We start from the raw sequence: 24132 nt of genomic DNA on the forward strand, positions 1-24132 counted from the left end.
CAAGAATGAGATTTGAAAAACTTTGCTTCGAACGAAGTAGACAAAGAATGGCTTTACAATCACATTTTTAATACAGAATTTAATTTATGTTCCTTCAAAAGACACTTGTGATAAATGTGATGAATTTCTAATCAATCTAAGACAGTCAACATCTCAAGCTGAGTGGAAAACATTGCAAGTGATGGTACAAATTTGAAACAAATAGACAAGGAGATGTCCATCAATAGCCCTGGACAAAAAGTTTTAATGATAAATTTACAAAAATGTCTTCCTTGCCCAAAGCTAACTGATCCTCAAAGTTTTTACAGTCTAAAACTCTGGTTTATACAATTTATGATTCAACGGAAAAACAAGCGAACTGTCTAATGTGGATGAATCAATTGCTGGTTGAGGTGGAAACGAAATGGCCTCATGCTTGGTCAAATACATTCATTCATTACCTTAAAGCACAACTTCTATTGTTATTTGGACCAATAATTATTGCTCATCCCAAAACCGGAATTTACAAATGATTATGTGCTACTTTTATCTACTTTCGAGATATCCGCATAATATAAAAGAAATCACTCACAAATTCCTTTTGCGAGGGCATACGCACATGGAGGTGGACAGTGGACAGTATACACTCAGTTATAGAACGAGAGGCTAAAAAATGTTCTAGTTTTCAAATTATTATCTACTCCATAGGATTAGTTACAGTTGGCTAAAATTTTCGGAAAAAACAAACATTTCAAAATGTATGAAATGCCAATTTCTAATCTTAAAGACTTTAATAAACTGTGCAATTCTTACGATTCGCCGTTTCAAAATAAAAATAAAACAGAATAATGAAAAAAATTTAATTTCACAAACAGTATGTATGTAATTCAGAATTCAGACAAGAAAATACTGGGATTCTGTACTTTAAAACAGATTTCGATTTGGAATTTGAGAGTGTAGACTTAACCGAAGAGCTGGTTAAAGAAAGCATCAAACTGTAGAAGATTCTCTGATTTCATTGAGAGATACCTTAAATCCAATAAGTACTAAAAAATTCAATGATCTGCTAAAGTGGGTTCCAGCGAGAATTCACCATTTTTTCAGACTCTAGACTCTAGTGCATTTATAAAGACACAATTCAAATTAGGTACTGATATAGCGGTAGTAGGCCTGCATTTGTTAAGTTTTTAGTTATTTTTTTATTTACTTCAAAAAGTTATTGTTAATTTTTTTAGTTAATAAAAAATAGTTGCATTACAACCATTTCTGTTTTTTTATTCCGACTTTTTTTTAAGTAGTTGTTTTAGTACTCGTATTAATGGTTTTGTTACAAATACGTCCGTATAATATTTTTAGTTCTTTATATCCAAACATTTCCTTAATTTTGTAAAACAGGTATGATATTTTTTGTAATAGAGCTCCGATTTTGCCATATGATAGCTAGCAAAATACATCGAAATTTTTCACAGCGAAAATGTGTTAAGTCCATTTTTTCCAAAAACAGTAATTTTCAAAAAATTTTGTTTTTAGTGGTAAAAAGAACAATGATCATTATTCACATTTATAAGAACTTGCTAAATAAAATTTAGTGTATTAAATGGAAAATGTTACCAAACACTAAAAATAATTTTTATTTTCGCTCTCCTGTAAAATTTATATTTTGTGACTTAATACACTTTTGTTCTGAGGTACGGATATGTTTCCTGCAACCGAGTTTGATGATATACATTGTTATAAACAAATGAAGATCAAAAAAACGGCAAATTTTCGCTTTTTTCGTCTATTACTGAAAAGTGAAGCATTCTGAACAAATTTGAGAATAATAAACTCATAAATCATATAAGAAACTTCAATATGGTGTTCGCTGAATATGTCTATCCTTATTTGTTGCCTAGGAAATTTCAAAATGAGTAATATAAGATTTTATAAATGTTCATAACTTACGTAAAAATTAAGATAAAACCTTCTTATTACACGGAATGCTGAGACTTCTTGTGCTTAAATTATATTTTAAATTTTAAAGCAATGGGTCAAACAGTTTAAAAGTTATTTAATTTGTTTATCCCAAATTCATTTTTCTTGCAACACTATAAGTCAGAAAATTATGAGGTTACAGTAATATTTTAACTATTTATAATGGGAAATAAGCCACAATATTATTAAAAAACGATTTTTATTAACGTTTCGACGCCCAAATCGGGTGCCGTTGTCAAAATACAAAATACTACTAACATAAACAAAAATGTTGTTGCTTAGTAAAAAAATTCTTTAATAATTTATTTAATTTGACTCACTTATATCGGCAATTCAGATACATATGATACATTTTAAAGTAGAAGACTTTAAAATGATGTTGCCAATATTTATGAGTTTTTTTATTTTTTATTTTTTTATTGACATTATGTACTAATAATACCTATTTTCAACTAAATAATGAATTTTATAAACAGAATTTTGGTCTAGCAATGGGCTCCTCTTTATCTCCATTATTGGCTAATATATTTATGGAGGATTTCGAAACTAATATAATTTCTAAACAAAATTTAAAACCTACTGTATGGTGGAGATATGTAGATGATGTGTTTTCAATATGGCATCATAGATCAGAATTGTTGGATACATTCCTGAGTATTATAAACGATCAAGAAGAGACAATAAAATTTACAATGGAAAAGGAATATAATAACACCCTGCCTTTCCTCGATGTTTTAGTCTCAAAGAAGGATACTGGATATGAGACTCATATGTATAGAAAACCAACACATACCAACAGATATCTCAATTACAAATCAAATCACAACATCAACGTTAAAAAAGGGGATTATAAAATCCTTATATGATAGAGCCAAAATTACTTGTTCTAACGAAAATTCATTTTTAGAAGAAAAACAATTCTTAACATCTGTTTTATTAAAAAATGATTATCCTTTATCGTTTATAAATAAGGAATTGTCAAGATTGGATCGAATGGAACAGAACAACATAGAACGGGATCCTACAACATTCACAAGAAATAATACGAGGAAAATATCAATACCGTACATAGAAGGACTATCCGAGAAACTTAAAACAATAGGAAATAAATTCAACATTTCAACAACATTCAAAACAACCAACACATTGAGATCTATTCTATCTAAAACTAAACCTAACAATGAACAAGAAAGGATAAAGAATTGTATTTATAAAATACCTTGTGAATGCGAACAGTTTTATATAGGTGAAACATCAAGACCATTAAACGTTAGAATAAGTGAACATCAATCTTATATTAAAAATAGAGAATTTGATAGATCTCAAATATGTCAACACGCATGGGATAATGAACATAGAGTTCAGTGGAGAGATTCAAGTATAGTCCTGAAAGAAACAGATAGTAAAAAGAGAAAAATCAAAGAAGCGGCTCTAATTATGCTAAACGAAACCAATTGTGTCGCAAATTCCTCGGTGGAATCCAGTAGGATGTGGATACCATACTGAAAGAGGAAGTCAATAGAAAGAAAATACCACAATTAGTAAGTCAATAGTCGAGTTAGTACATATTTTATATTTTAGTATTACTTATATATCCATGTATTATTGACATTATTTATAATTTAAACAAAATTATAGTAAAGTCAGAATTTGGTAGAATAAAAATGTATACCATTTTTATTCGGCTGCAATACGAAGGAAAAACAATCTTACTTTTTAATTAGAATAAGGAGTGCAGCCAGTCCCTTTAACTGCAGTTTTCTGCTCTTATTGGAGCGTCATCAGAAGGAACGTAGGCACTGTTCTCCTTAATCCAATCAAATCGCATCGAAAAGTTTTCCCAAATATTGCAGCCAAAGTGATGGTAATGGGTGGCTAGCGCCATCTGGCCGTAAAAATACGAAGCAAGTTTTCAATCCTAATAGCAAATAATTAATATTGAAAAATATCAAAAATCACTAAAAGATTTTTAAATTGAAAACTTACTGGTACATCCCCATCTATACGCCTCCAAGACTTCTACAATTTGCAAGTCATATGGATGCTGCAGTAAAGACGATAGGGAAGGAATTCTAAACCTTGCAATTCAAATCCATTCCAATTCAAATCCAGTAAGTTTTCAATTTAAAAATCTTTTAGTGATTTTTGATATTTTTCAATATTAATTATTTGCTATTAGGATTGAAAACTTGCTTCGTAAACTTCGTATCAGAATTTGGTATTCATTTTGAGAGTAAATTAAATGTAAGACCAAATACTTACGATGTCGGGATAGTATCACGAGGTTTTTCCTGGTTTTCCCTCGTGATTTACTATGAGATTTCTAACGCGAGAATTTTAATGTCACCGTTGCATGTGTTTGCCTTTTTAAAGACAGATCACATGCTATGATTTTTTTGTGACGGATATTCTTGAGTTGGGGTTGATTTCATGTAATCGAATGAACTATCTTTCAGTAAAGTCGTCCCAGGAACGCAACTCATAAATATTGCCAATATCATTTTAAAGTCTTCTACTTTAAAATGTAATATCATATGTATCTGAATTGCCGATATAAATGAGTCAAATTAAATAAATTATTAGAAGAATTTTTTTTACTAAGCAACAATATTTTTGTTTATGTTAGTAGTATTTTGACAACGGCACCCGATTTGGGCGTGGAAACGTTAATAAAAATCATTTTTTAATAATATTGTGTTAAAAAATAGATAAAATTCTAAAAATGCCACAAGAAAATAGCTTCAGAACAACGATACAGTAATACTTCGGACAGTTTATGGAAGAACATTCATACTATTAAGTTAATTTAAAAAAAAATGACAAAAACTAATTTTACACAGTGTAAAATTATTTTGCAAAAACATGTCGATTTTTTGCTTACTTATAAACAATTAGAATAACCTTTTAACCGTTACCCGTAGAAAAATTATTTTTTCATATTTAGAAAGGTTGAATTTTTATACACATTTAGAAATAAAAACAATTGTCCTAGAACAATTAGGGACGAAGTTAGCCCACCACCCTTTTTTTTAATTCACATGTTCTTGCAAAATAATTTTGCAATATTCAGAATTATTTTTGGCATTTTTTTTTAATTAAATTAATAATGTAAATTTTCTTCTTTCATAAACTATCCAAAGTATTACTGTAACTTCATCATTTTCTGACTTATAGTGTTGCAAAAAAATATAATTTGGGATAAACAAATTAAATAACTTTTAAACTATTTGACCAATTGCTTTGAAATTTAGGGTATGATTTAAGCACCAGAAGTCTCAGCATTCCGTGTAATAAGAAGGTTCTAAGTTAATTTTTACATAAGTTATGAATATTTATAAAAACTCAAAATTTATGATTTATTTTGCAATTTTCTAAGCAACCAATAAGGATAGAGATATTCTGCGAACGCCATATAGAAGTTTTTTATACGATTTATGAGCTTCTTACTCTCAAATTTGTTTAAAATGCTTAACTTTTAGGTAATAGACGAAAAAAGCGAAAATTTACCGTTTTTTAAAATTTAACATATAGGTTATTATTATACAGAATGTCCAGAAACTCTACCGACAAACGAAGACAGGATTTTAAGACAATTTAACCCAATTCATCTAGTCCGAAAATGCTTCATAAAGGAGCTAGGGCTATTTGAAGAGGGCGTCTGGTAATTAGTTTTTCTTAAATATCTCCAGAACGCTTCTATTTAGAAAAGTTGGGTAGGGCAACAGTTATATTATCGCAGAACTCTTTTAATTTTTAGGAATTTTTGAGTCTGGATATTAAAATGTAAGGTATTATAGTACTAAAATTAACTCTTACTTTAAGTCGATAGGATCGTTTTCTAGAAAAATAAATTTGAAAATTTTTCGTTTTGAAAAAAAATTTAAAAAAAACTATTTAGAAAAACGAAAACTGGTACGCTTATTTATACTCCGCAGATGAATCGATTTCATTAATTGCGATTTTACAATACCTTTCATATGCGTCCGTTTTGGGTAGGTCAACGGTTATTTTATCGCATAACTTTTTTGTCTTTAATTTTTAAGAATTTTTGACACTACATTATTAAATTATGAGGTATTCTAGTACTAAAAGTTACTCTTGCTTTAAGTTGGTAAAATAAACCGTTTTTTTTAATTCTGTTAAATTTTTTTTCAAATTCAGGAAACGAAAAATTTTCAAATCGATTTTTCTAGGAAACGGTGTGTCCTACCGTCTTAAAATAAAAGTACCTTTTAGTACTATAATACCTCACAATTTAATAATCCAGTACCAAAAATGCTTAAAATTTAAAGACAAAAATTTATGCGATAAAATAACCGTTGCCCCACCCAAATCGGACGCCTATGACTGGTACTGGAAATTCAGAATAAATGGAATGGATTTATCTCTGAAAGATACATACGTGTACCAATTTTCGTTTTTCTAACTAGAAGCGTTCTGGAGGTATTTAAGAAAAACTAATTACAAGACGCCATCTTCAAAGAGATCTAGCTCCCCTAGGAAGCATTTTCGGACTAGGCAAATTTGGTTAAATTGTCTTAAAATTATCTGAGGAATCTCCTGTCTTCGTTTATCAGTAGAGTTTCTGGACACCCTATAGATGTCCATACTACTCAAAAAATTTGGTTTCAGCCTGGAGGGGGTTGTGTCACCAACAGGATATTTTTTTCCTTATTTCTCTGAACTATTTAATTTTCATCCAACCAACTTTAATATCTCGCAGGTATGTTGATTTGGTTCTATAACTTGTACGGAGAGGTGCAATGGAAGTAAATTTAGTGGAGTCAATGAAGGTGGATATGAGTTATTACCTCAGATTTCGTTGACCCTCCATCGATTTTCATAAAAATTGGTGAGTGGTTAAAGGATACCTCAAGGAACAAAGGTGACATAGTGCCAACTTGCGCTTTTTGCATTTTAGGGGTGAAATACACCCCTTTTTTAAAAATTATTTTTTAGATTTCTGAAAGTGCAGTCACTAAGTTTTCACTTCCTATTTTGTTGAACCTTCATCGATTTTCATGAAAATCGGTAAGTAGTTAGAGGATATCTCAATCAATAAAGCATCAACTTGCGCTTTTGCATTTTAGGGGTGTAATACACCCCTACTTTTTAAATTGTAAAAAATGCAGATTTCCGCATTATGGCGCAAGTAATCTCGTTTAATTAAGAAAAATAAATATTTATTTTATATTTATGTGCATGAATTACATTTTTTTTAAATTTTTAAAACCTTATAGCAACCAAAAATCCGAAAATTAACAAGTCGAAAATCACGAAAACCTTATTCTTCTATATTTCTGAAAGTGTAGTCACTGAATGTTTTCACCCAAGATTTATTTGAACCTTCATCGATTTTCATGAAAATTGTTGATTAGTTAGAGGATACTTCAAAAAACAAAAGTGATATGGCACCAAGTTGCGCTTTCTGCATTTTAGGGTTGAAATCCACCTTTTTTTTTAATGATAAAAATGCAGATTTCAGCATTCTGGCTCAAGAAATCTCATTTAATTAAGTAAAATAAATATTTTTTTATATTTATGTGCATGATTTATAATTTTTATTAATTTTTTTAAACCTTATAGCAACCAAAAATCAGAAAATTAGCAAATCGACTATCACGAAAAAAATTTATCTTTTATATTTCCAAAAAGGCAGTCACTGAAGGTTTTCACCCCTGATTTCGTTGAACCTCCATCAATTTTCATGAAAATTGGTAAGTAGTTAGAGGATACCTCAAGAAACAAAAATTATGTGGTACTAACTTGCGCTTTTATCCTGGGGGTGGATGTTACTCCTTCTCATGGGTGAACACTATTTTATTAAAAATAACCCCATAATTAGATAGAGGAGTAAATTCTAAGCAAACTTTCTTTTATCAAGTTTATAAATTTTTTATTTAAATAATATTTCATAATTTAATAAAATAATATTGGTACAGTAAAACCTGACAATAACGGCCACTAAAAATAGAAAACAATTGGCTGTTATAGAAATGTGGCCGCTAATGCTAGGTTTCCTTTTCCACAAATACATAAAATATAATTGAAAATTTATTTATTTTAGTAATTAAAGCAAATCTAATTAAATATAATTCTACAAACAAACGGAACATACTAAAACTAAATTCAATTTACTACAATATAAAACAATATCTATACGAAAAAACAACTACAAGAAAAACAGAATTTTTGTTTGTTTTACATTTTTTTAGATAAACGAAACATACTAAAACTAATTTAATATAGGTAATACATAATATAAAACAACATACTATAGCTACTACGAAAAATACGCTTATCACTAAAGTATTGTCGTGCTTCCATGCTATATTCAACAAAACCAACTTGGTAGGGCCTTAATTAGATATCGCAAATCACTTTGGCTGATTTTGTCTGCATATATATTATGTTTGAGGAATCCCTTTTTTTTTGTGAGACTGGATATAGGACATTTCTCAAGTATGAATTCACATTCATGGTATATCGTTGCTATACAGGGATAATAATCTGTGCAATGTTATGGTACAGGCTACGTCAAATATGAAGTAAATGTGGAAGATATACACTGGTTATTCATTTCAATTTAATTTGATTGTTTTTTAATCGTTTACAATATTTAAAATAATTAAAGACATAAAGTTAGGGATTTCAAAAATAAATTCAGTTCTCACTGGCAGGGTGGGAAATAATAAAGTGCCATACAATAGCATTTCATTACAATGCTCATTACAGGCATTACAGGCTGCTCCGTTTGAGAAAACTCATACTCTCAAACTTTGAGAAAACACTCATTCAGTTTCGACCAACCCTGTATTAGCTAAAATTAAACGTTTTGCTAGATTAATAATTTTTAACAATAATAGATTATATTAAAAATCACTTGAACATAAATTGATTTTCTGATGTCAAATCACTACAATTATACAGGGGGTGAATATTGCTATGAAATTTGAAAATAAAAACGTAATTATCTTTTAAACTACTTCGTATAACATCACAAAACCTGATATTTTAAGAAATAAAACATAGAGGAGAATCCAAAAATGTAAAAATATACAGGGTGTTCCATTAAACAAAAGATAATTTTGTTTCACCCTGTCAATATGGGTGGCCCTGTATATTTGGAAATGTATTTAAATTCTGATATTATCTATGCCCCAATCTCACCTAAATAAACTTTTTTCGTATCTCCTACAACAAACGACTAATTGGACTTCCCACAACCTGTATACATACAAAATCTCCGCTATAAAATTTTTTCAAAGAAAATATTATTGGTTTTTTTTTTAAATTTATTAAATTTTGAAATATGAGATTTATCCAAAAACCATTACAAAGATAAGTAAAAGTTCTATAACACTGTATTAAACATAATTTTCTAAATCCTTTATTTTTTTTAAATACAAGGTGAAAGGGCCCCGGTTACATGGTTCTCGCAGTAAAATTTAGGTTTTAAATGTTTCTATCTCGGTTATTTTTTGTCGTAAAAAAATATTAAACAAAGAAAAAGCTTAAATAAAGTTAAAACTAAAATTTTGTTCTCTACCATTTTTTAAGTATATCGAGTATTTTTGGAGTTATTATCAAAAGAAAATGAAATTCACGAAAATTTGAAAAATTCTAATTTTTTTTAATCATATTTTTTTTCAAAAATATGCATTCTAAACCGGTCAAAATTGTTGAAGTTATTACTCATGTTAAAATAAATAAAGTTTTAAATCGGTTACTATAAATTTTAATTTTTGTGGAAATGACGTATGTTCCATTTTTCATTCTTCCCTAAAAAATCTGAAAGGGTCCTCTTATTTCCATCATAACTTGCTTAATTTTGATGCTATCGACTTCTTATATAGCTTTTTGATAGTTACCTTTAAGTACTTTATATTAAAATGTTTAATATCTATATTTAACAAAGTGCAACGTTTTCCCGTTATTTAAGCTTGAATACTAAGATTTGAATACTCGCGGAAAAAAATATACATTCAATTGCATATAACTCACTTTGTATATGTAATAAAGGATTTTTCGAATAAGGACCTTATTTATTTTTATATTATCTTCGATTTTGGTAATAACAACTTTTTTGAAGAAACTTATGGTTTTTGAGTTATTTATGAAAAACTGCTTTAAAACATGGATTTTTTTCAGGAAAAATCAAAACTTTTGATCTTTAATAACTCAAAAACTATTGATTTATTGAAATAACTTTATATAACAAATTTTACTTATAATTTGTCCCTCTATCGATTAGTGGTATTATTTTTAATAAAATAATTTCCACCCCCGAGAAGGGGTGGCATCCTACCCCAGGGTAAAAGCTCAAGTTGGCACCATGTCACCTTTGTTTCTTGAGGTATCCTCTACATACTTACCAACTTTCATGAAAATCGATGGGGGTTCAACGAAATCGGAGGTGAAAACCTTCATTGACTCCACTAATTAAGTTTAGCTTTAATTCGTTTAAAATAATAAAAAATATTAGATGATTCCATAAGTTTGGTTGTGTGTAAGTAATAACGCACTTGCTTTAAGATAAATCACAAAGATAAAAAATTTGGCACTTAGTGGGTTAATATTATCTCTTAAAACTGTTTTAGATCATTTGTTCCAGAGAAGTGGCACTTTTCCAGTCTAATATGATAACTTGTTTTTCAAATAAATTTTATCAGAGTAATTTATCATTTTAAAGTATCCACAAAGAAAATAATGTCCTGTAGCTATTACTCTCAAAAAAAAATTATTTAGTAAAATCCTTTATTGCTGGTATATATTTATTAAACGTCCCTGAAAGAGCTACATCACAATCTTCTTCTTCTTCAGTGCCTTTTCCGGTCCGGATGTTGGCGATCATCAAGGCTATCATTGTTTTGTTGACTGTTCTGCGAAACAGCTCCGCGGAGGTTATCCCAAACCATTGTCGGAGGTTTTTCAACCACGAGATACGACGGCGTCCCGGTCCTCTCCTGCCAAATACTTTGCCCTACATGACGAGTTGAAGAACTCGATATTTTTCTTCGTTCCGCATCACGTGGCCAAGGTACTCAAGCTTACGTTGTTTTACTAAATTAAGCACTTCTTTTTCTTTTGTCATGCGCTGTAGGACCTCAATGTTGGTGACATGGTCCACATAAGATATTTTTAGTATCCTCCTGTAGATCCACATCTCGAAGGCTTCAAACCGCTTTTCAGTGGCTTGCGTCAGTGTCCAGGCTAACTCCATACAGTAGCACCGGAAGAACGTAGCACCTCACTATCCGCATCTTTGTTCCCAAACTGAGATCACCGCAGCACAGCAAGGATCTCAGCTTGATAAATGTAGACCGTGCCATTTCAATTCTGGATCTAATCTCTTGAGCGTGGTCCCATTGTGAGTTGAGGGTAGTTCCGAGGTAAGTGAATCTGTCGACTCTCTGGATCTCTTCGCTATCTGCCATTAGTGCCCCGGGATCTAAATTTACACGGCTGACAACCATGAATTTAGTTTTCTTAATATTAAGGTTCAGTCCGTATGTTACGCTCATAGTTCTCACACGGTCTAGTAGGGCCTGTAGATCATTTAGGCTGGTTGCTAGTAATACACTCGGATTCCCATCTCTAGGTTTGTGAGGGCTTCAGTAAAAATTTCCTCAGAGTATATATTGAAAAGAGTCGGCGAGAGCACACAGCCCTGCCTTACTTCTCGCATGATCTTCACTTGGTCGGTCAACTGGTCTTCGACCTTGACTTGAGCACGCTGGTTCCAGTATAAATTCATGATGATCCGAATGTCCTTCTCATCTACTCCTACTCTTTTTAGGGCGGTGACCATCTTCCGTTGCTGGCAACGGTCAAATGCCTTGGCGTCGTAGTCAATAAAACAAGCATAGACATCACAACTAACATCTCTGCGGCATCTCTGAAGCAGAACTTTTAAGGTTAAAAAGTGCCTCACGTGTACCCATGGAATCGCAGAATCCAAATTGCATTTCACCGACATTTTCCTCGCATTTCTTGTAAAATCTGGCATGTATGATTTTAAGAAAAATCTTAAGTGAATGACTCATAAGGCTGATAGTTCGGAAATCTTCGCACGTTTTCGCAGATCGTTTTTTTGGTATTGTTACAAACGTTGACGATAGCCATTCCTCTGGGATATTACCTGAATCGTATATGGCGTTTAACAGTTCAGTTAACTCCTTCGTGCTTACTTCACTCATCACCTTAATAAGTTCGACGGGTATTTCGTCCGGACCTGTGGCTTTACTATTCTTAGACTGTAAAGCCGCTTTCACCTCGCTTTCTAGTATTGACGGCCCTGTCATGCAATTTATTTCTGGAAGGTTGCCTCGGTAGTCCCAGAAGAGTTCATCGATGTACATTTTCCAGGTCACCAGCTTCTCCTTAACTGTCGTCGTTAGGTTCCCGTCTTTTTTTATGAGGAGGTGTGTGTTTCTCCTCTTGTATTGACCAGTGGCTTCTCGAATCTTTCGGTGAATATTTATATGATCGTGTTTCACTTGGAGCTCCTCGATTAATTTACATTTTTCTTGCATCCATGTCTCCTTGGCTCTTCGTATTTCTTTTTTAATTGTTTGGTTGATTTCTTGGTATTTCTTCGCGTCCCTGTTATTCATTAATCTCCTTTGATCCATCATCTGCAGAATGTTATCAGTCATCCATTCTTTATTTTTTACTCTAGTTTTCTTTCCCGCATTCAGCACGACGTCTTTGATATAACTCCATTTTTGTTCTACACTCTGTTCTTGTTGTTTAGCGGTTTCTAGTTTTTCTCTCATTACATCTCTTACGTTCTGACGAACTACGGGGTCTTTTAGAGTGTCATAATCCAGGTTCTGTTTAGGTTTACTTTTGATGAATTTCTTTAGTTTGAGTTCTACCTGGCCCACTAATTGGTTGTGGTCCGATGAGACGTCTGCTCCTGGGTAGGTCTTCACCGAAGTCAAGCTGTTCTTGAACCTTTTGTTAATGAGAATAAAGTCTATCTGGTTTCTGATCATATTGTTGGCTGTATCTGCAGGTGATTTCCATGTGTAAAGTCGTCTCGGGGAAAGTCTAAACCACGTGTTAGCAATAGTAAAATCTTCTTCCCGGCAAAATTGGATAAGTCGGTCTCCCCTTTCGTTTTTCTCGCCTAAGCCGTGTTGTCCGACAATGTCTTCTATTCTGTTTTTACCGACTTTGGCATTGAAATCACCCATAATGATGGTAAGCTCGTTCTTCTTGGTATATTTTAGTGCTTTTTGTACAAGTGCGTAGAACTCCTCGATGTCCTCCTCTGGCTTTTCTGATGTTGGAGCGTAAATTTGGATGATGTTGGTATTAACTGGTCTGCTCTGCAGCTTCATGAGAATGACTCTGTCAGAGAGAGGTAGCACGCTAATCACAGCCCCAGCAATCTTTTTGCTCAGAATTACACCTACGCCATTCCAGTGATGTGGTTCATCGTTTCCCGCATAATATACTATATGCTCATCTACACAGTACTATCCCGAGCCTGGCCATCTTATCTCGCTGATTCCCATCACGTCGATATCTAGTCTTTTCATTTCTTGAATGGTGTTGTGTATCTTTCCCCCTTCAAACATACTTCGAACATTCCACGTACAGATTTTTTGAACGTTCCACGTGCACATTTTTTCTCTATTAGTGTTTAAATATTGGTAAGGATTTCGTGGGTTGACGACCTGGGAAGCCTTACATATTCGTGTTCTTCTTCCCCTGCCGGATCTTGGTATCCGAAGTCCATGATCAGTATCTTCTCCAAATTGGTTTACATTAACCATGATGAATGAACTAGGGATCACAGTCATAGAACGTTTTTGATCTGAAAAGATCATCACTAGTACTGAAACAGGATGATATCATGCTGAGCCACAGAGCCACCAAAGTAAAAACTTGTGGGTAAAAACCCTTTAAATTAGTACAATTTTTATGAAAAATTCACGTTGTTATGTTTAGTTATAACCCAGCAAACAGACCGACGTGTTAATTACGTGAATTTTTGGTACATTTGTCACCAATATACGTAAATTGATAAAGTGAATTTCACGTGAAAATTTGGTTGGAATGTCACATTCAAAATACGTCTTTAAATTACGTGAATAACTCGTCTTCAATAGACGTGTTATTTACCTTAAATAGCAATAAAATCTTTCGGGAAATTCACGTTGCAAATACGTGTTGATTAACATATCTTTTAGGGAATGTATATATTAGTATTCACGTGAAAGATACGTCCTCGGTTCACGTAAATAATTCGACCTTAATTAACTTATGAATCACGTAATTATTATCCTCATAATATGATATAAATAAAACAAGCATATAAAGTATTAACAATGTATTTATTTAGTAGAATTTAGAGACTTTAAAACATGTGTCCTGTATAATTATTATACAAGATAATGAACCAAAAATGGTACCGATCTAAAGACACATTAAAAAATTTGCCAACACAAAACACAACACAGGTCACTTTTAATTTCGAGGAGGACACTTCGACACTTTTTTGTTTTTTCTAATTGCATCATGGCACAAATTTAATCGAGCAGTGAGGTAAACGTTAATACGAAAGACATTACTATAAATAAACCCGCCTAAAATAAAACGAGGGAAATAAAGCCTTCACGTTTCACTTTTTGTTTTGTTGTGAGAAATGTGAGAAGCCAGAGAAGCTGATATAGAGGTAATGATCATCGATTATAAAAATCGATTATTTTTAAATGGACCGGGATAGTGTGACGTCAAAACGTCAAAATTTTTCCAAACACGTTGTGTCTAGGTATACGCTAACGTGTACGCAAATAAAAAAGTTAGGTAGAATTAAACGTCATAACAAATATTTTTCTATCAAACAAACACTAAACATATCAAAATAGCGTGTATCAAAATATACAGTCACTGTCCACGCTAAATAGTCACTAGCTTGATGAAGTTTAACTTTTTTATTTGGGTACATTTTAGCGTGTACCTAGACACAACGTGTTTGGAAAACTTTTTTTGACGTTTTGACGTCACGACTATCACGGTCTATAGGGCTTTTCATTCTCAGTCATTTGTTTCGAGCTTCTGTCATATGTCGTATAATCCGTGCATATTAATATTATGCACAGATTATACAACATATGACAGAAGCTCGAAACAAATGACAATCGATGAAAAGCCCTATTACAGTTAAACTATTCTACTTACTTTAAATTAGTATTACGAATTTTCTTTTTGTTTTTAAATTTCTTCTACTATTAACTAATTGGTCTTACTAAAAATCTATTTCAATACCAGAATAATATAAAAAAATAATCCTATCGAAACGTATCTATTATTCGATAAATCGATTAATTTAGTTTTCGAACCAACTATGTTAGTCACGTGATGGTATTTAAAGGAGGAGAAAGGCTTGGTAGTACTTCATCACCGCGCGCGATTTGAAAATAAGACTCAATATCATTTTAGTTTCTGTGATATTTTTAAAGAAAAAAATAGCTTCAAATCAAGGTTGGATTGAAATAGTTATGATAAATGATCTTAAAAGCGAAATCATAAACTTTTTGTTTAAATATTGGTATTATTTACATTACTTTTACGTGAAATATATCTAATTTTTTGACGTCCATAAAATACAATGAGTAAAATTCAAGCGATACGTATTTAACCAACACCGTTGTAAAATTTTGTTTCCAAAATATTTCTCAAAATTAAACCAAAGGAAGTTATTTCTGTTTCGTGATTATTACGTGAAATAAACGTACCTTTGAGATGTAACCAAAATTCACAAATATTATAAAAAACATGTACTATATTCGTCATTATGATTTTATATTATTCTAATGTCAAAGATGTATAAAGAAAGCACTAATATATAGGTGAATGATTTGGCACTGAAATACGTTTTTTTCCCGTCATAAATCACAGAGTTACGTATTCGTTGAAATTTGCCGTAAATTTAACGTAATTATCACGTAATTGGGCTTAAGTCTGTTTGCTGGGAAGTGATGGTTAAAATTGTCCTAGATTTAATACAAGACATCACGCAGGACTCCCCACGTGGGTTGCTCACGTGCGAATGGTATGTCCTCACATTACGGACGGTAGTTAGCAACCGTTGCTAAACAGTCAAATAAATTGGATGACGCCACTACACCCTTACGAAGGAGAAAAGATAGATGAGAAAGAGGATAGTTAAAGAAAAAGTCAAACAGTTGTCAGATATTTCCATTTATTAGTTTTATAGAGTCTGTAAACCACTGGACTACTATAGTCGGTTCGCTAAACTCAGACACAACTGGCTAGTGATTGTAGTAAGTCATTTTGCCAATTTGGCAAAATTGGCAAAAAAAATAATCACTAAATACCTAGTTAGTAATTTTGCCAAAATTACTAACCAATTTTGGCAAAACTGGCAAAAAACAAAAAATGACCTACTAAAATCACTAGCCAGTTGTGTCTGAGTTTAGAGAACCAACTATGTATACTAATCTTATTCTTAATACGAAATTATGAACAATAAAATATTGTCGTACCTATAATAATAAAATGATGACGTTTAATTAGCTGGTGTTGGTGGTTCTGTTGTTGTTGGAGGGGTTACTGTTGTAGTTGTTCTATCTCCACACTCCACGAGGTCAGGAGTTTCACAAAGACTCTTTTCTATATTAAAGTATGTTCCAGGAGCACAGGTCAACTTAATTGGATCTCCGTTATCACATTCATAAAATACTGCACATTCCACTGAATCTGGGAGATATACGGGGGTTTCATCGGTGGTATGTGGGCATGTTCCTTCAGCTGCAAAAGTGTGAAATTATTATACAGTAACCGCCACGCTACTGGACACACGAGTACATTAAGCTAATACAGTCGTGGACTCTTCACTTGTCTAGAACGTCAGAAAATGTATAGAAACCAATATAAACATAGAAATTTGACAGTTGTCATTGTGTTACAGTTGTAAACGTTATAAATTATTGTAATATTGTTGATTATATTAATACATTCCATACACCTCTAATTTAATCGAAGCTTTAATAAAATGTAATGTTTTTCCACCTTTCAATATATCCTATCTATGTATTGTCTCTGAACAGCAAAAATATATGTATATGATCGTTTAATGAAATTTATCTGTGAAACTAAAATTAACCTCTATACGTATTAATCCTGATAATTTGATATATACGTACATATGAAAAGAGAAGAAGAAGAAGATGTATAATGGAAAAATGTGATGAGCAACTTGGATAGTCCATAGCGGCCAGCTGCAGCTTTTGAACTGAGTAGAGAGCTGTGGAAGAGTATGCTTTGGAACTCTATAAGGACCTCATGGAATAGAATAGAAAAAAAACTTGTGACTGGCTAATTGACACCCAAGCCTATGCCATAAAACAAAAAAAAATATTGTTGGTGTTTGAATAAAGTTTTTTTAAAGCAGGGTAACAACACTATTAATTAATGCATTTTTTGTATGGAAAAACAATACTTTGAATAGTTTCATGACGTATGTCATGTGAAATGAGACATGAAATTCACAGGTGAGAACGGGCCGGATTACCCCAAGCCTAGAGATTAGGTACCCATGTGTCTACTAGCGTGGTGCCTACTGTATAAAGTATACGAAAAGTTGACAATCGTTACTTATATCTTATTTTATGGGGTAATCAACGTTTGTGATAAAGTCCATTACAGCTGTTATTATAGATGATACAAACCAAGTTATTTACATAAGCAGGAGTTAGCTATAAACTTCCCATTTTAAAATTAGTTATAAATAGGTATGCAGGGTGTTTAATCTCAAATATTCTTCATATCCGAATATTAAACAATAGTTTTCACCCTGATTTCTAACGAAATCTTATTGCTGAATCTTGCCGAATTCGGCCTAGTAATTTATTTGGTTGTTGCAAATCGTAAATAATATTTGGTTATTGCACATCAGTGCTGATGTTAATTAAAAACAAATCCTTGTTCTTTTATATTTGTAATATCATGACGCCTGTGGAGTCTGACCCAGAAACTAGTCTTGTAAAACATTTTGCACAAAAGAACGTTCATTATTCATTATTCATTCTTCATTCATACAGTCAATATGTAGCTTCACTATAGAGTAATTATCATTAAAACTTTGATGGAGTAAATCCTCTACACGTTAAATTGCATCAAGATTCATGGGCCTAGCGAGAAATGAGCTGTATATTTGGGGATTGGTGTTTCACTTACACACGGGTAAATCAAGCCTGCTCCTGCACCGATTCTAGATAGGCTCAGCTAGCTGAACCTTTTTCATGCATCGATTCTAGGTTTAGTTAACTGATCCTTTTCACAGGCTCTTCCATAATACTGTACCTCATCAAATATATGTGTTTTTTAAGAAACGCATTGTGATCATCACTTTAGTTGATGACGAAATGGAAATTGCGTTATTGAACAAGGAAAATGCATTTTCCGAAAAGCATTTCGAAGTGTTGAAAATGATAAATTTGTAATTCGGAAATAATTGACATAAATGAGTTCAATATTATGGTATCTCCGAGGCACCGATGTCTCCGATGGTCTCCGAGTCATCTGGTGCCTCGGAGACCATCGTAGTCATTATATTCGTGTTCAGCGAACCCAAAAACCCCCGAGTAATAATATTGAACTAATTTATGTCAATTATTTCCGAATTACAAATTTATCCAAATTTTTCCTTGTTTAATAATGCAATTTTCATTTCGTCATCATCACTTTAGTTCACAAAATTTCCTAAGGCTTTTACGAATCGAATGCAACAAGTTTCATCGAAATGAATGCTGCTAACAAAACTAAAATTTTTGTAAAGTTTCCAGAATTTTGGCCACTAGTGTAGGTATAGGCAATATAACATGAAAAATATAGACTATTTCTTAAGGATTTCAAAACGCAAGAAATATACAGGGTATTCCATTTGAAAAAGTAAAGTTCATTAGATTTCCAGAAAAACGGAAGATTTGGCAACAATGTAATTACCACTATAATATCGGCCGCATTAGAGAATACCCTTACTTACCCACCAAAATCTGCTTTCAATGTACAAATCCTGTCATCATAAGCAACGACGATACAACTAGAGACTTGGCTGCTATGACACATTAAAAAATGACATATACTCAATATAAATTATTATGAAGAAGATCCTCTGAAAATACGTCTAAAAATGTATTTTATTTCAGAGGGTATAAAGAGTTATCAGTTGGAGGATTGGTTTTCTAATCAATAAATTAACAAATACTAAATCTAGCAATCCGCATATTTTACGATTTGCATAAAATCAGGGGCTGGCACAGCTGGAACGTGGTCAGAGAGTGGAAGACATAAAAGAATATTACAAGTCAATCCAATAGGAAGACAAATGAAACAAAGACAGAAAAATATAGCCGGATTAAGTCGACGTCGAAGAAAGGCACCGGGCGGTTCTGAATAGGGGTAAATACCCATATAAGTAATAACCTACTGAGTTTTAAGGCTAAAGGACGACGAAGATTCTTATTATCAATTTATATTCTTTCTCTTCTTCGGCTTTTTCTCATTATGAGTTTATCGTTTTCGTACAGCAGAGCACTCTATTCTCCCAGTCACCTTCTCAGATCTCTATCATCAGTTTTTATGTACGTTTTCTATCTTGTAGCGTCTTCCTCTCCGACTTTTTCCCGGCGGGTCCCACCCAGTCCCGAAACCTGTGCCCTGGCATTCTTTTTACGTGCCCGTACCATTGCAGTGCTGTTTTCCAACTTTTTTGTAATTGAGTCTACTTCCATTGGTAATATGCATGATTATACTCTAAAGTCTTTTTTTTTTGTTTTCTTTGGTCAGAGTAATGTTCTATATCCATGCACTTCATGGAGTGCTGTCGTCGCTTGTTTTCATCGTGCCACTTTCATTTATATATCTTTCATACAGACACTATCTAGACTTATCATTGAGCCTAAATTCTTACAGTCTTACAACTCTTAGTCTCTTATTCTAAACTTCAAAACTAAAGTTCAAATCTGTTTGAGGCTTTTTGTTGCGGAAATTGTTTCTGATATTTCATTCTTCTTCTTCTTTTGGCATTATAAACCTTGGTTTTTGCCTGTCTGGGTATATCCCTCCATTCAGACCCCCCTTGTGCCCTTATTCTCCATTGTCTTACATCCATAGTTTTCATTTCGTTTTCATTTTCATTCATAGTAGAAGGTAATGGTGAGGCACCCAGAAATCTGGTAGAATTAGTCCAGATGTGTGTGAAGAACTGCTCAAACTCCTTTCCAGAGAATTTAAATTTCAAACGTGGATATTTCCTCGATAAGGAAGGTAATCTAAAGACCGATACTGATGAAATATTGGAAACATGGCGAAACTGTGACGAGATATATGAAAATAACCAGTTACCAGCAGAAAATCAGTGGTCGTCTGACTACTCGATGAAGTCAAAGATGCAATTAAATCGCTAAAGAGAAATAAATCCCCAGGCATTGTTTCAATACCAGGTGAAATACTACAGTTACTAGATGACAAAGGATTACATATTATCCATTCTATCTGTGTCGCTGTTTGGAATTCAGGAAAATGGCCATCTGATTGGTGTACCTCAATTTATATCCCGCTACACAAAACGGAACTACTAACAGATGTGAAAACTACGGCACACTGTCACTAATAACACATATGCTAGTAAGATCTTGTTCCATATCATCAAACACAGATTAAAAACCTATCTATATTACCAAATACCTCAGGAACATGGGTTTGCAAAGGGTAAAGGTACACGGGAACAAATCCCGAACCTGAGACAACTCATTAAAAAGTCTAGAGAATTTCAAGTGCCTATGATTATGTGCTTCGTTGACTACCAAAAGGCATTTGGTTGTGTAAACTGAATAAATCCGTGGTTCATTTTAATAGAAATGGGCACACCAAAGCACCTGGTGACACATTAAAAATCTGTACCAGTCCAATATAGCAACAGTACGACTAGATCAGCTCTCAAACCAATTCAAGACCGAGAGAGGTGCTAGACAAGGATACGTGTTGGCTTTAGAAGGATGGACCGCTGGAGTAACAGTAGCCGGTAGGAAAATCTCCAACTTAAGATTTGCTGACAACACTACACTTATAGCAGCAAATGAGCAAGAAATGTTTGACCTCCTGAGAAGAGTTGAGTACGGAAAGCAATAAAGTTGGTTTGAAAATCAATAAAAATAAGGCAAAAATAATGGTGGTCGACTGATTCCACACTATTCAGCTGACTAACATGTTACAGGAATACCAGATAGTAAACAGCTTTGTCTATCTCGGGTCTAGTATAACTAATGATGATAACTGTGAAGCAGAAGTTCGGGGACGTATTGGAATTCTCATAACTCAAATACTCATAACTCATTGGAACTCAAATACTTGGCAGTGATAATAGCCAAAAACAGTTATGAATAGAGCTCGGGAATTATGCACTTAAAAACCCTAAAATATGCATGCAAATATGCACAAAAACAGTTGAAATATGCACTAAAAGATGCTTTTATGCATTTAATGCATATACATAAAAACGCAGTAATTCTTGTATTAAAAGTATTTAGTTTCTTTTATATATATATGCACTTTCAAAATATGCAGTTATAAAATTTATCCAAAATATGCAAATATGCACTTAATATGCATTTTGCATATTTCCCGAGCTCTGGTTATGAAAAAGATATAGCTGCTAGAATGATCTCAGGAAATAGAGCGTACTATTCCCTATTCCCTAGCGGTACTACTTAAATCAAAATTGCTCTCAAAAATAGCTAAAACAAAGGTATGTATAACTATAATTTTACCCATAATAACTTATGGAAGTTGGACACCGAACCAGCTTGAATCAACAAAGTTATTATCTAGTCTTAGAACGTAAAATCCTCTGGACGAGGACGAGGATCTTTGGGCTTTGTACGGACGAGATAACAGGAGAGTGAATACGAAGATACAACCAGTAACTCCAAGCAATCTATGTAAACCAAAACATAGTACGACACATTAAGTCAGTTGGTCGCCCAAGAAAAAGATGGAAAGATGCAGTAACGGGCGACCTACGTAATATAGGGCTGCAACAATGGGAGATTATTGCGGAAGACCAGCAAAAGTGGAAAAAAAAATAGTAAACGCAGCCAAGACTCGCTTATAATTTTAGAGCCAAATAAGAAGAAGACGCATAATTTTAGGCACACGTGCTATTTATTTCAATTTAACCGAAAATGAAATTCTAAATGCAAACAAAAGAAAAAGAAAAAAAAAATGATCAGAATAAAAATTGCTATGTCAATACAAAATAATTTAGAAGCAATATTATTATGATACTTATAGGTTTATTTTAGCATAAGATATTTTTTAATATTTCTTATAGCTGGGATTTAAATGTCAAGACTAGAATTATTATTATTTTCATCATCTTAATTCGTATTGGAAGATGCAAGAATTCTGTGATATTTTGCAAAGGCACATTTGATTTCAAATAGCTAGAATAATGACAAACAAAATGCATTTGACCAGGTCAAAAGGACGTTATCCATTTATTGTACACAAGAGAGGTACCTCTAGGAATAATTAAAACGATCGAAAATATCTACCAGAATAACTCAATAAAAGTAAAAGTAGATGAATAACTAATTGGCCCAATTGAAGCTGGCAATGGGATAAAACAGGGATACTCCGTGAGTCCTCTATTGTTCAACCTAATCATGGATGAAATAATAAAAAAAGTAAGAACAAAAAAGGATACCAAATGGGACAAAAACAACTTAAAATAATCTGATATGCAGCGCAGACGACGCAATACTAATCTCTCAAGGTGAAGATGATTTACAACGTATGCTGCACCAATTTAATATAAGTAACCGGTAGAAAATTTAAGATGTTAATTTACCCAAAAAAAAAAACTAAATATAACATCAAATCTAATAAGGTGTAAATTAGAGCTGGAGGGTCAGATAATAGAACAAGTCATGGAGTTTAAATATCTAGGCATCACACTATCTAGACGGAAAGCTCGAAACAGAAGTGGATGATCAGGTGAATAAAGCAAACAGAGCCGCAGGTTGCCTGAGTGAAACAATATGGAGATATAAAAATATCGGAAAAGAAGTGAAAGGCAGAATTTATAAAACAGTCATCAGACCAATAATGACATATGCGGCAGAAACACGACCTGATACAGAAAAGACAAAAAGAATGCTAGAAACAGCAGATATGAAAACACTTCAAAAAATCGATGGTAAGACACTATAGGATAGAGCTAGAAGTGCAGGTATACGACGGAGATGCAAGATGGACAACATTAATAACAGGGTGAAAAACAGAAGAGTAGAATGGAACGACCGCATAAGCCGAATGACAACGAATAGAGTAGTAAGGACGGCGAGAGACGGTTCCCCTATAGGAAGACGATCAGTGGGAAGACCACAAAAACGATGGAATGACAACTTAAGTACTGGAGGCACATTAAAAAAATAGACAGTCATGTCTACACAAAAAGCAGAAGAAGAAGACAAACAGAATATTTTAGAATTTTTGGTTTGAGTACTTCTTGAATATTTCGAATATACTTTTTTAATAATTTATTTTACTTACGTTTGCTAATAGCTAAAGCAACACAACTTAAAAGAAGCACAATTTTCAACATCATTTTGTTTCTTGTTACTATAGTCAGTAGCTTATCTAGAATACTAATTGCATGATTGCTCTGCTTTATATTATTATACGCATCTCCTATCACGTACATACATAATCTTTGGAGTATTGAAATCTTAAAATTAGTTAATTGAAATTATTAGATTGTCAATTATCAATTATTTCTAATCTGATTAATAACTTCCTGTGATAACTGTATATTTCGAAAAAATAAATAAAGAGTGTAAAGTGGTAATTGAACAGAATAACACAAACTTATTAATCTTAATATCTATTTGTATAAGACAAATGTGAACACCCCCAAACCACATTAACTTTTTAGAAGGAAACCAAAAAATAGTACACTTATCTCCTAGATCTAGCAAATATTGTAACTAATGATTTTCGTAGATTATCCAACGAGTGTGTTTTTGGGAATTTGACATGTCTCCATGTTCTCCTATATTAATAAATAAATAAAATTTACGCGGTTATTATCTTCTCAACAAAAACGGTAGTCTGCCAGACGGCATGTCTCCGTTCGAG

At 32.7% G+C, this 24132-nt stretch overlaps 1 protein-coding gene across 1 annotated transcript; it reads right to left on the minus strand.

Moving 5' to 3' along the window:
• Positions 1-8195: 8195 nt before the first annotated feature.
• On the minus strand, positions 8196-23729 carry LOC126888800 (uncharacterized). The gene is made up of 2 exons (XM_050657176.1): positions 23548-23729; positions 8196-16740 (listed from the first exon to the last, which is right to left on the minus strand). The coding sequence occupies exon 2, from the start codon at positions 13299-13301 to the stop codon at positions 11832-11834; it is 1470 nt and encodes a 489-aa protein (XP_050513133.1). The 5' UTR covers positions 13302-16740; positions 23548-23729; the 3' UTR covers positions 8196-11831.
• Positions 23730-24132: the final 403 nt, after the last annotated feature.

The sequence above is a fragment of the Diabrotica virgifera genome, chromosome 7 (assembly GCF_917563875.1).
Source record: "Diabrotica virgifera virgifera chromosome 7, PGI_DIABVI_V3a".
Lineage (NCBI taxonomy): Eukaryota > Metazoa > Arthropoda > Insecta > Coleoptera > Chrysomelidae > Diabrotica > Diabrotica virgifera.

Bases quoted from the DNA above. Each gene is read 5' to 3' on its own strand.
- LOC126888800 (XM_050657176.1), bottom strand. From the start codon at position 13,301: ATGAAGCTGCAGAGCAGACCAGTTAATACCAACATCATCCAAATTTAC.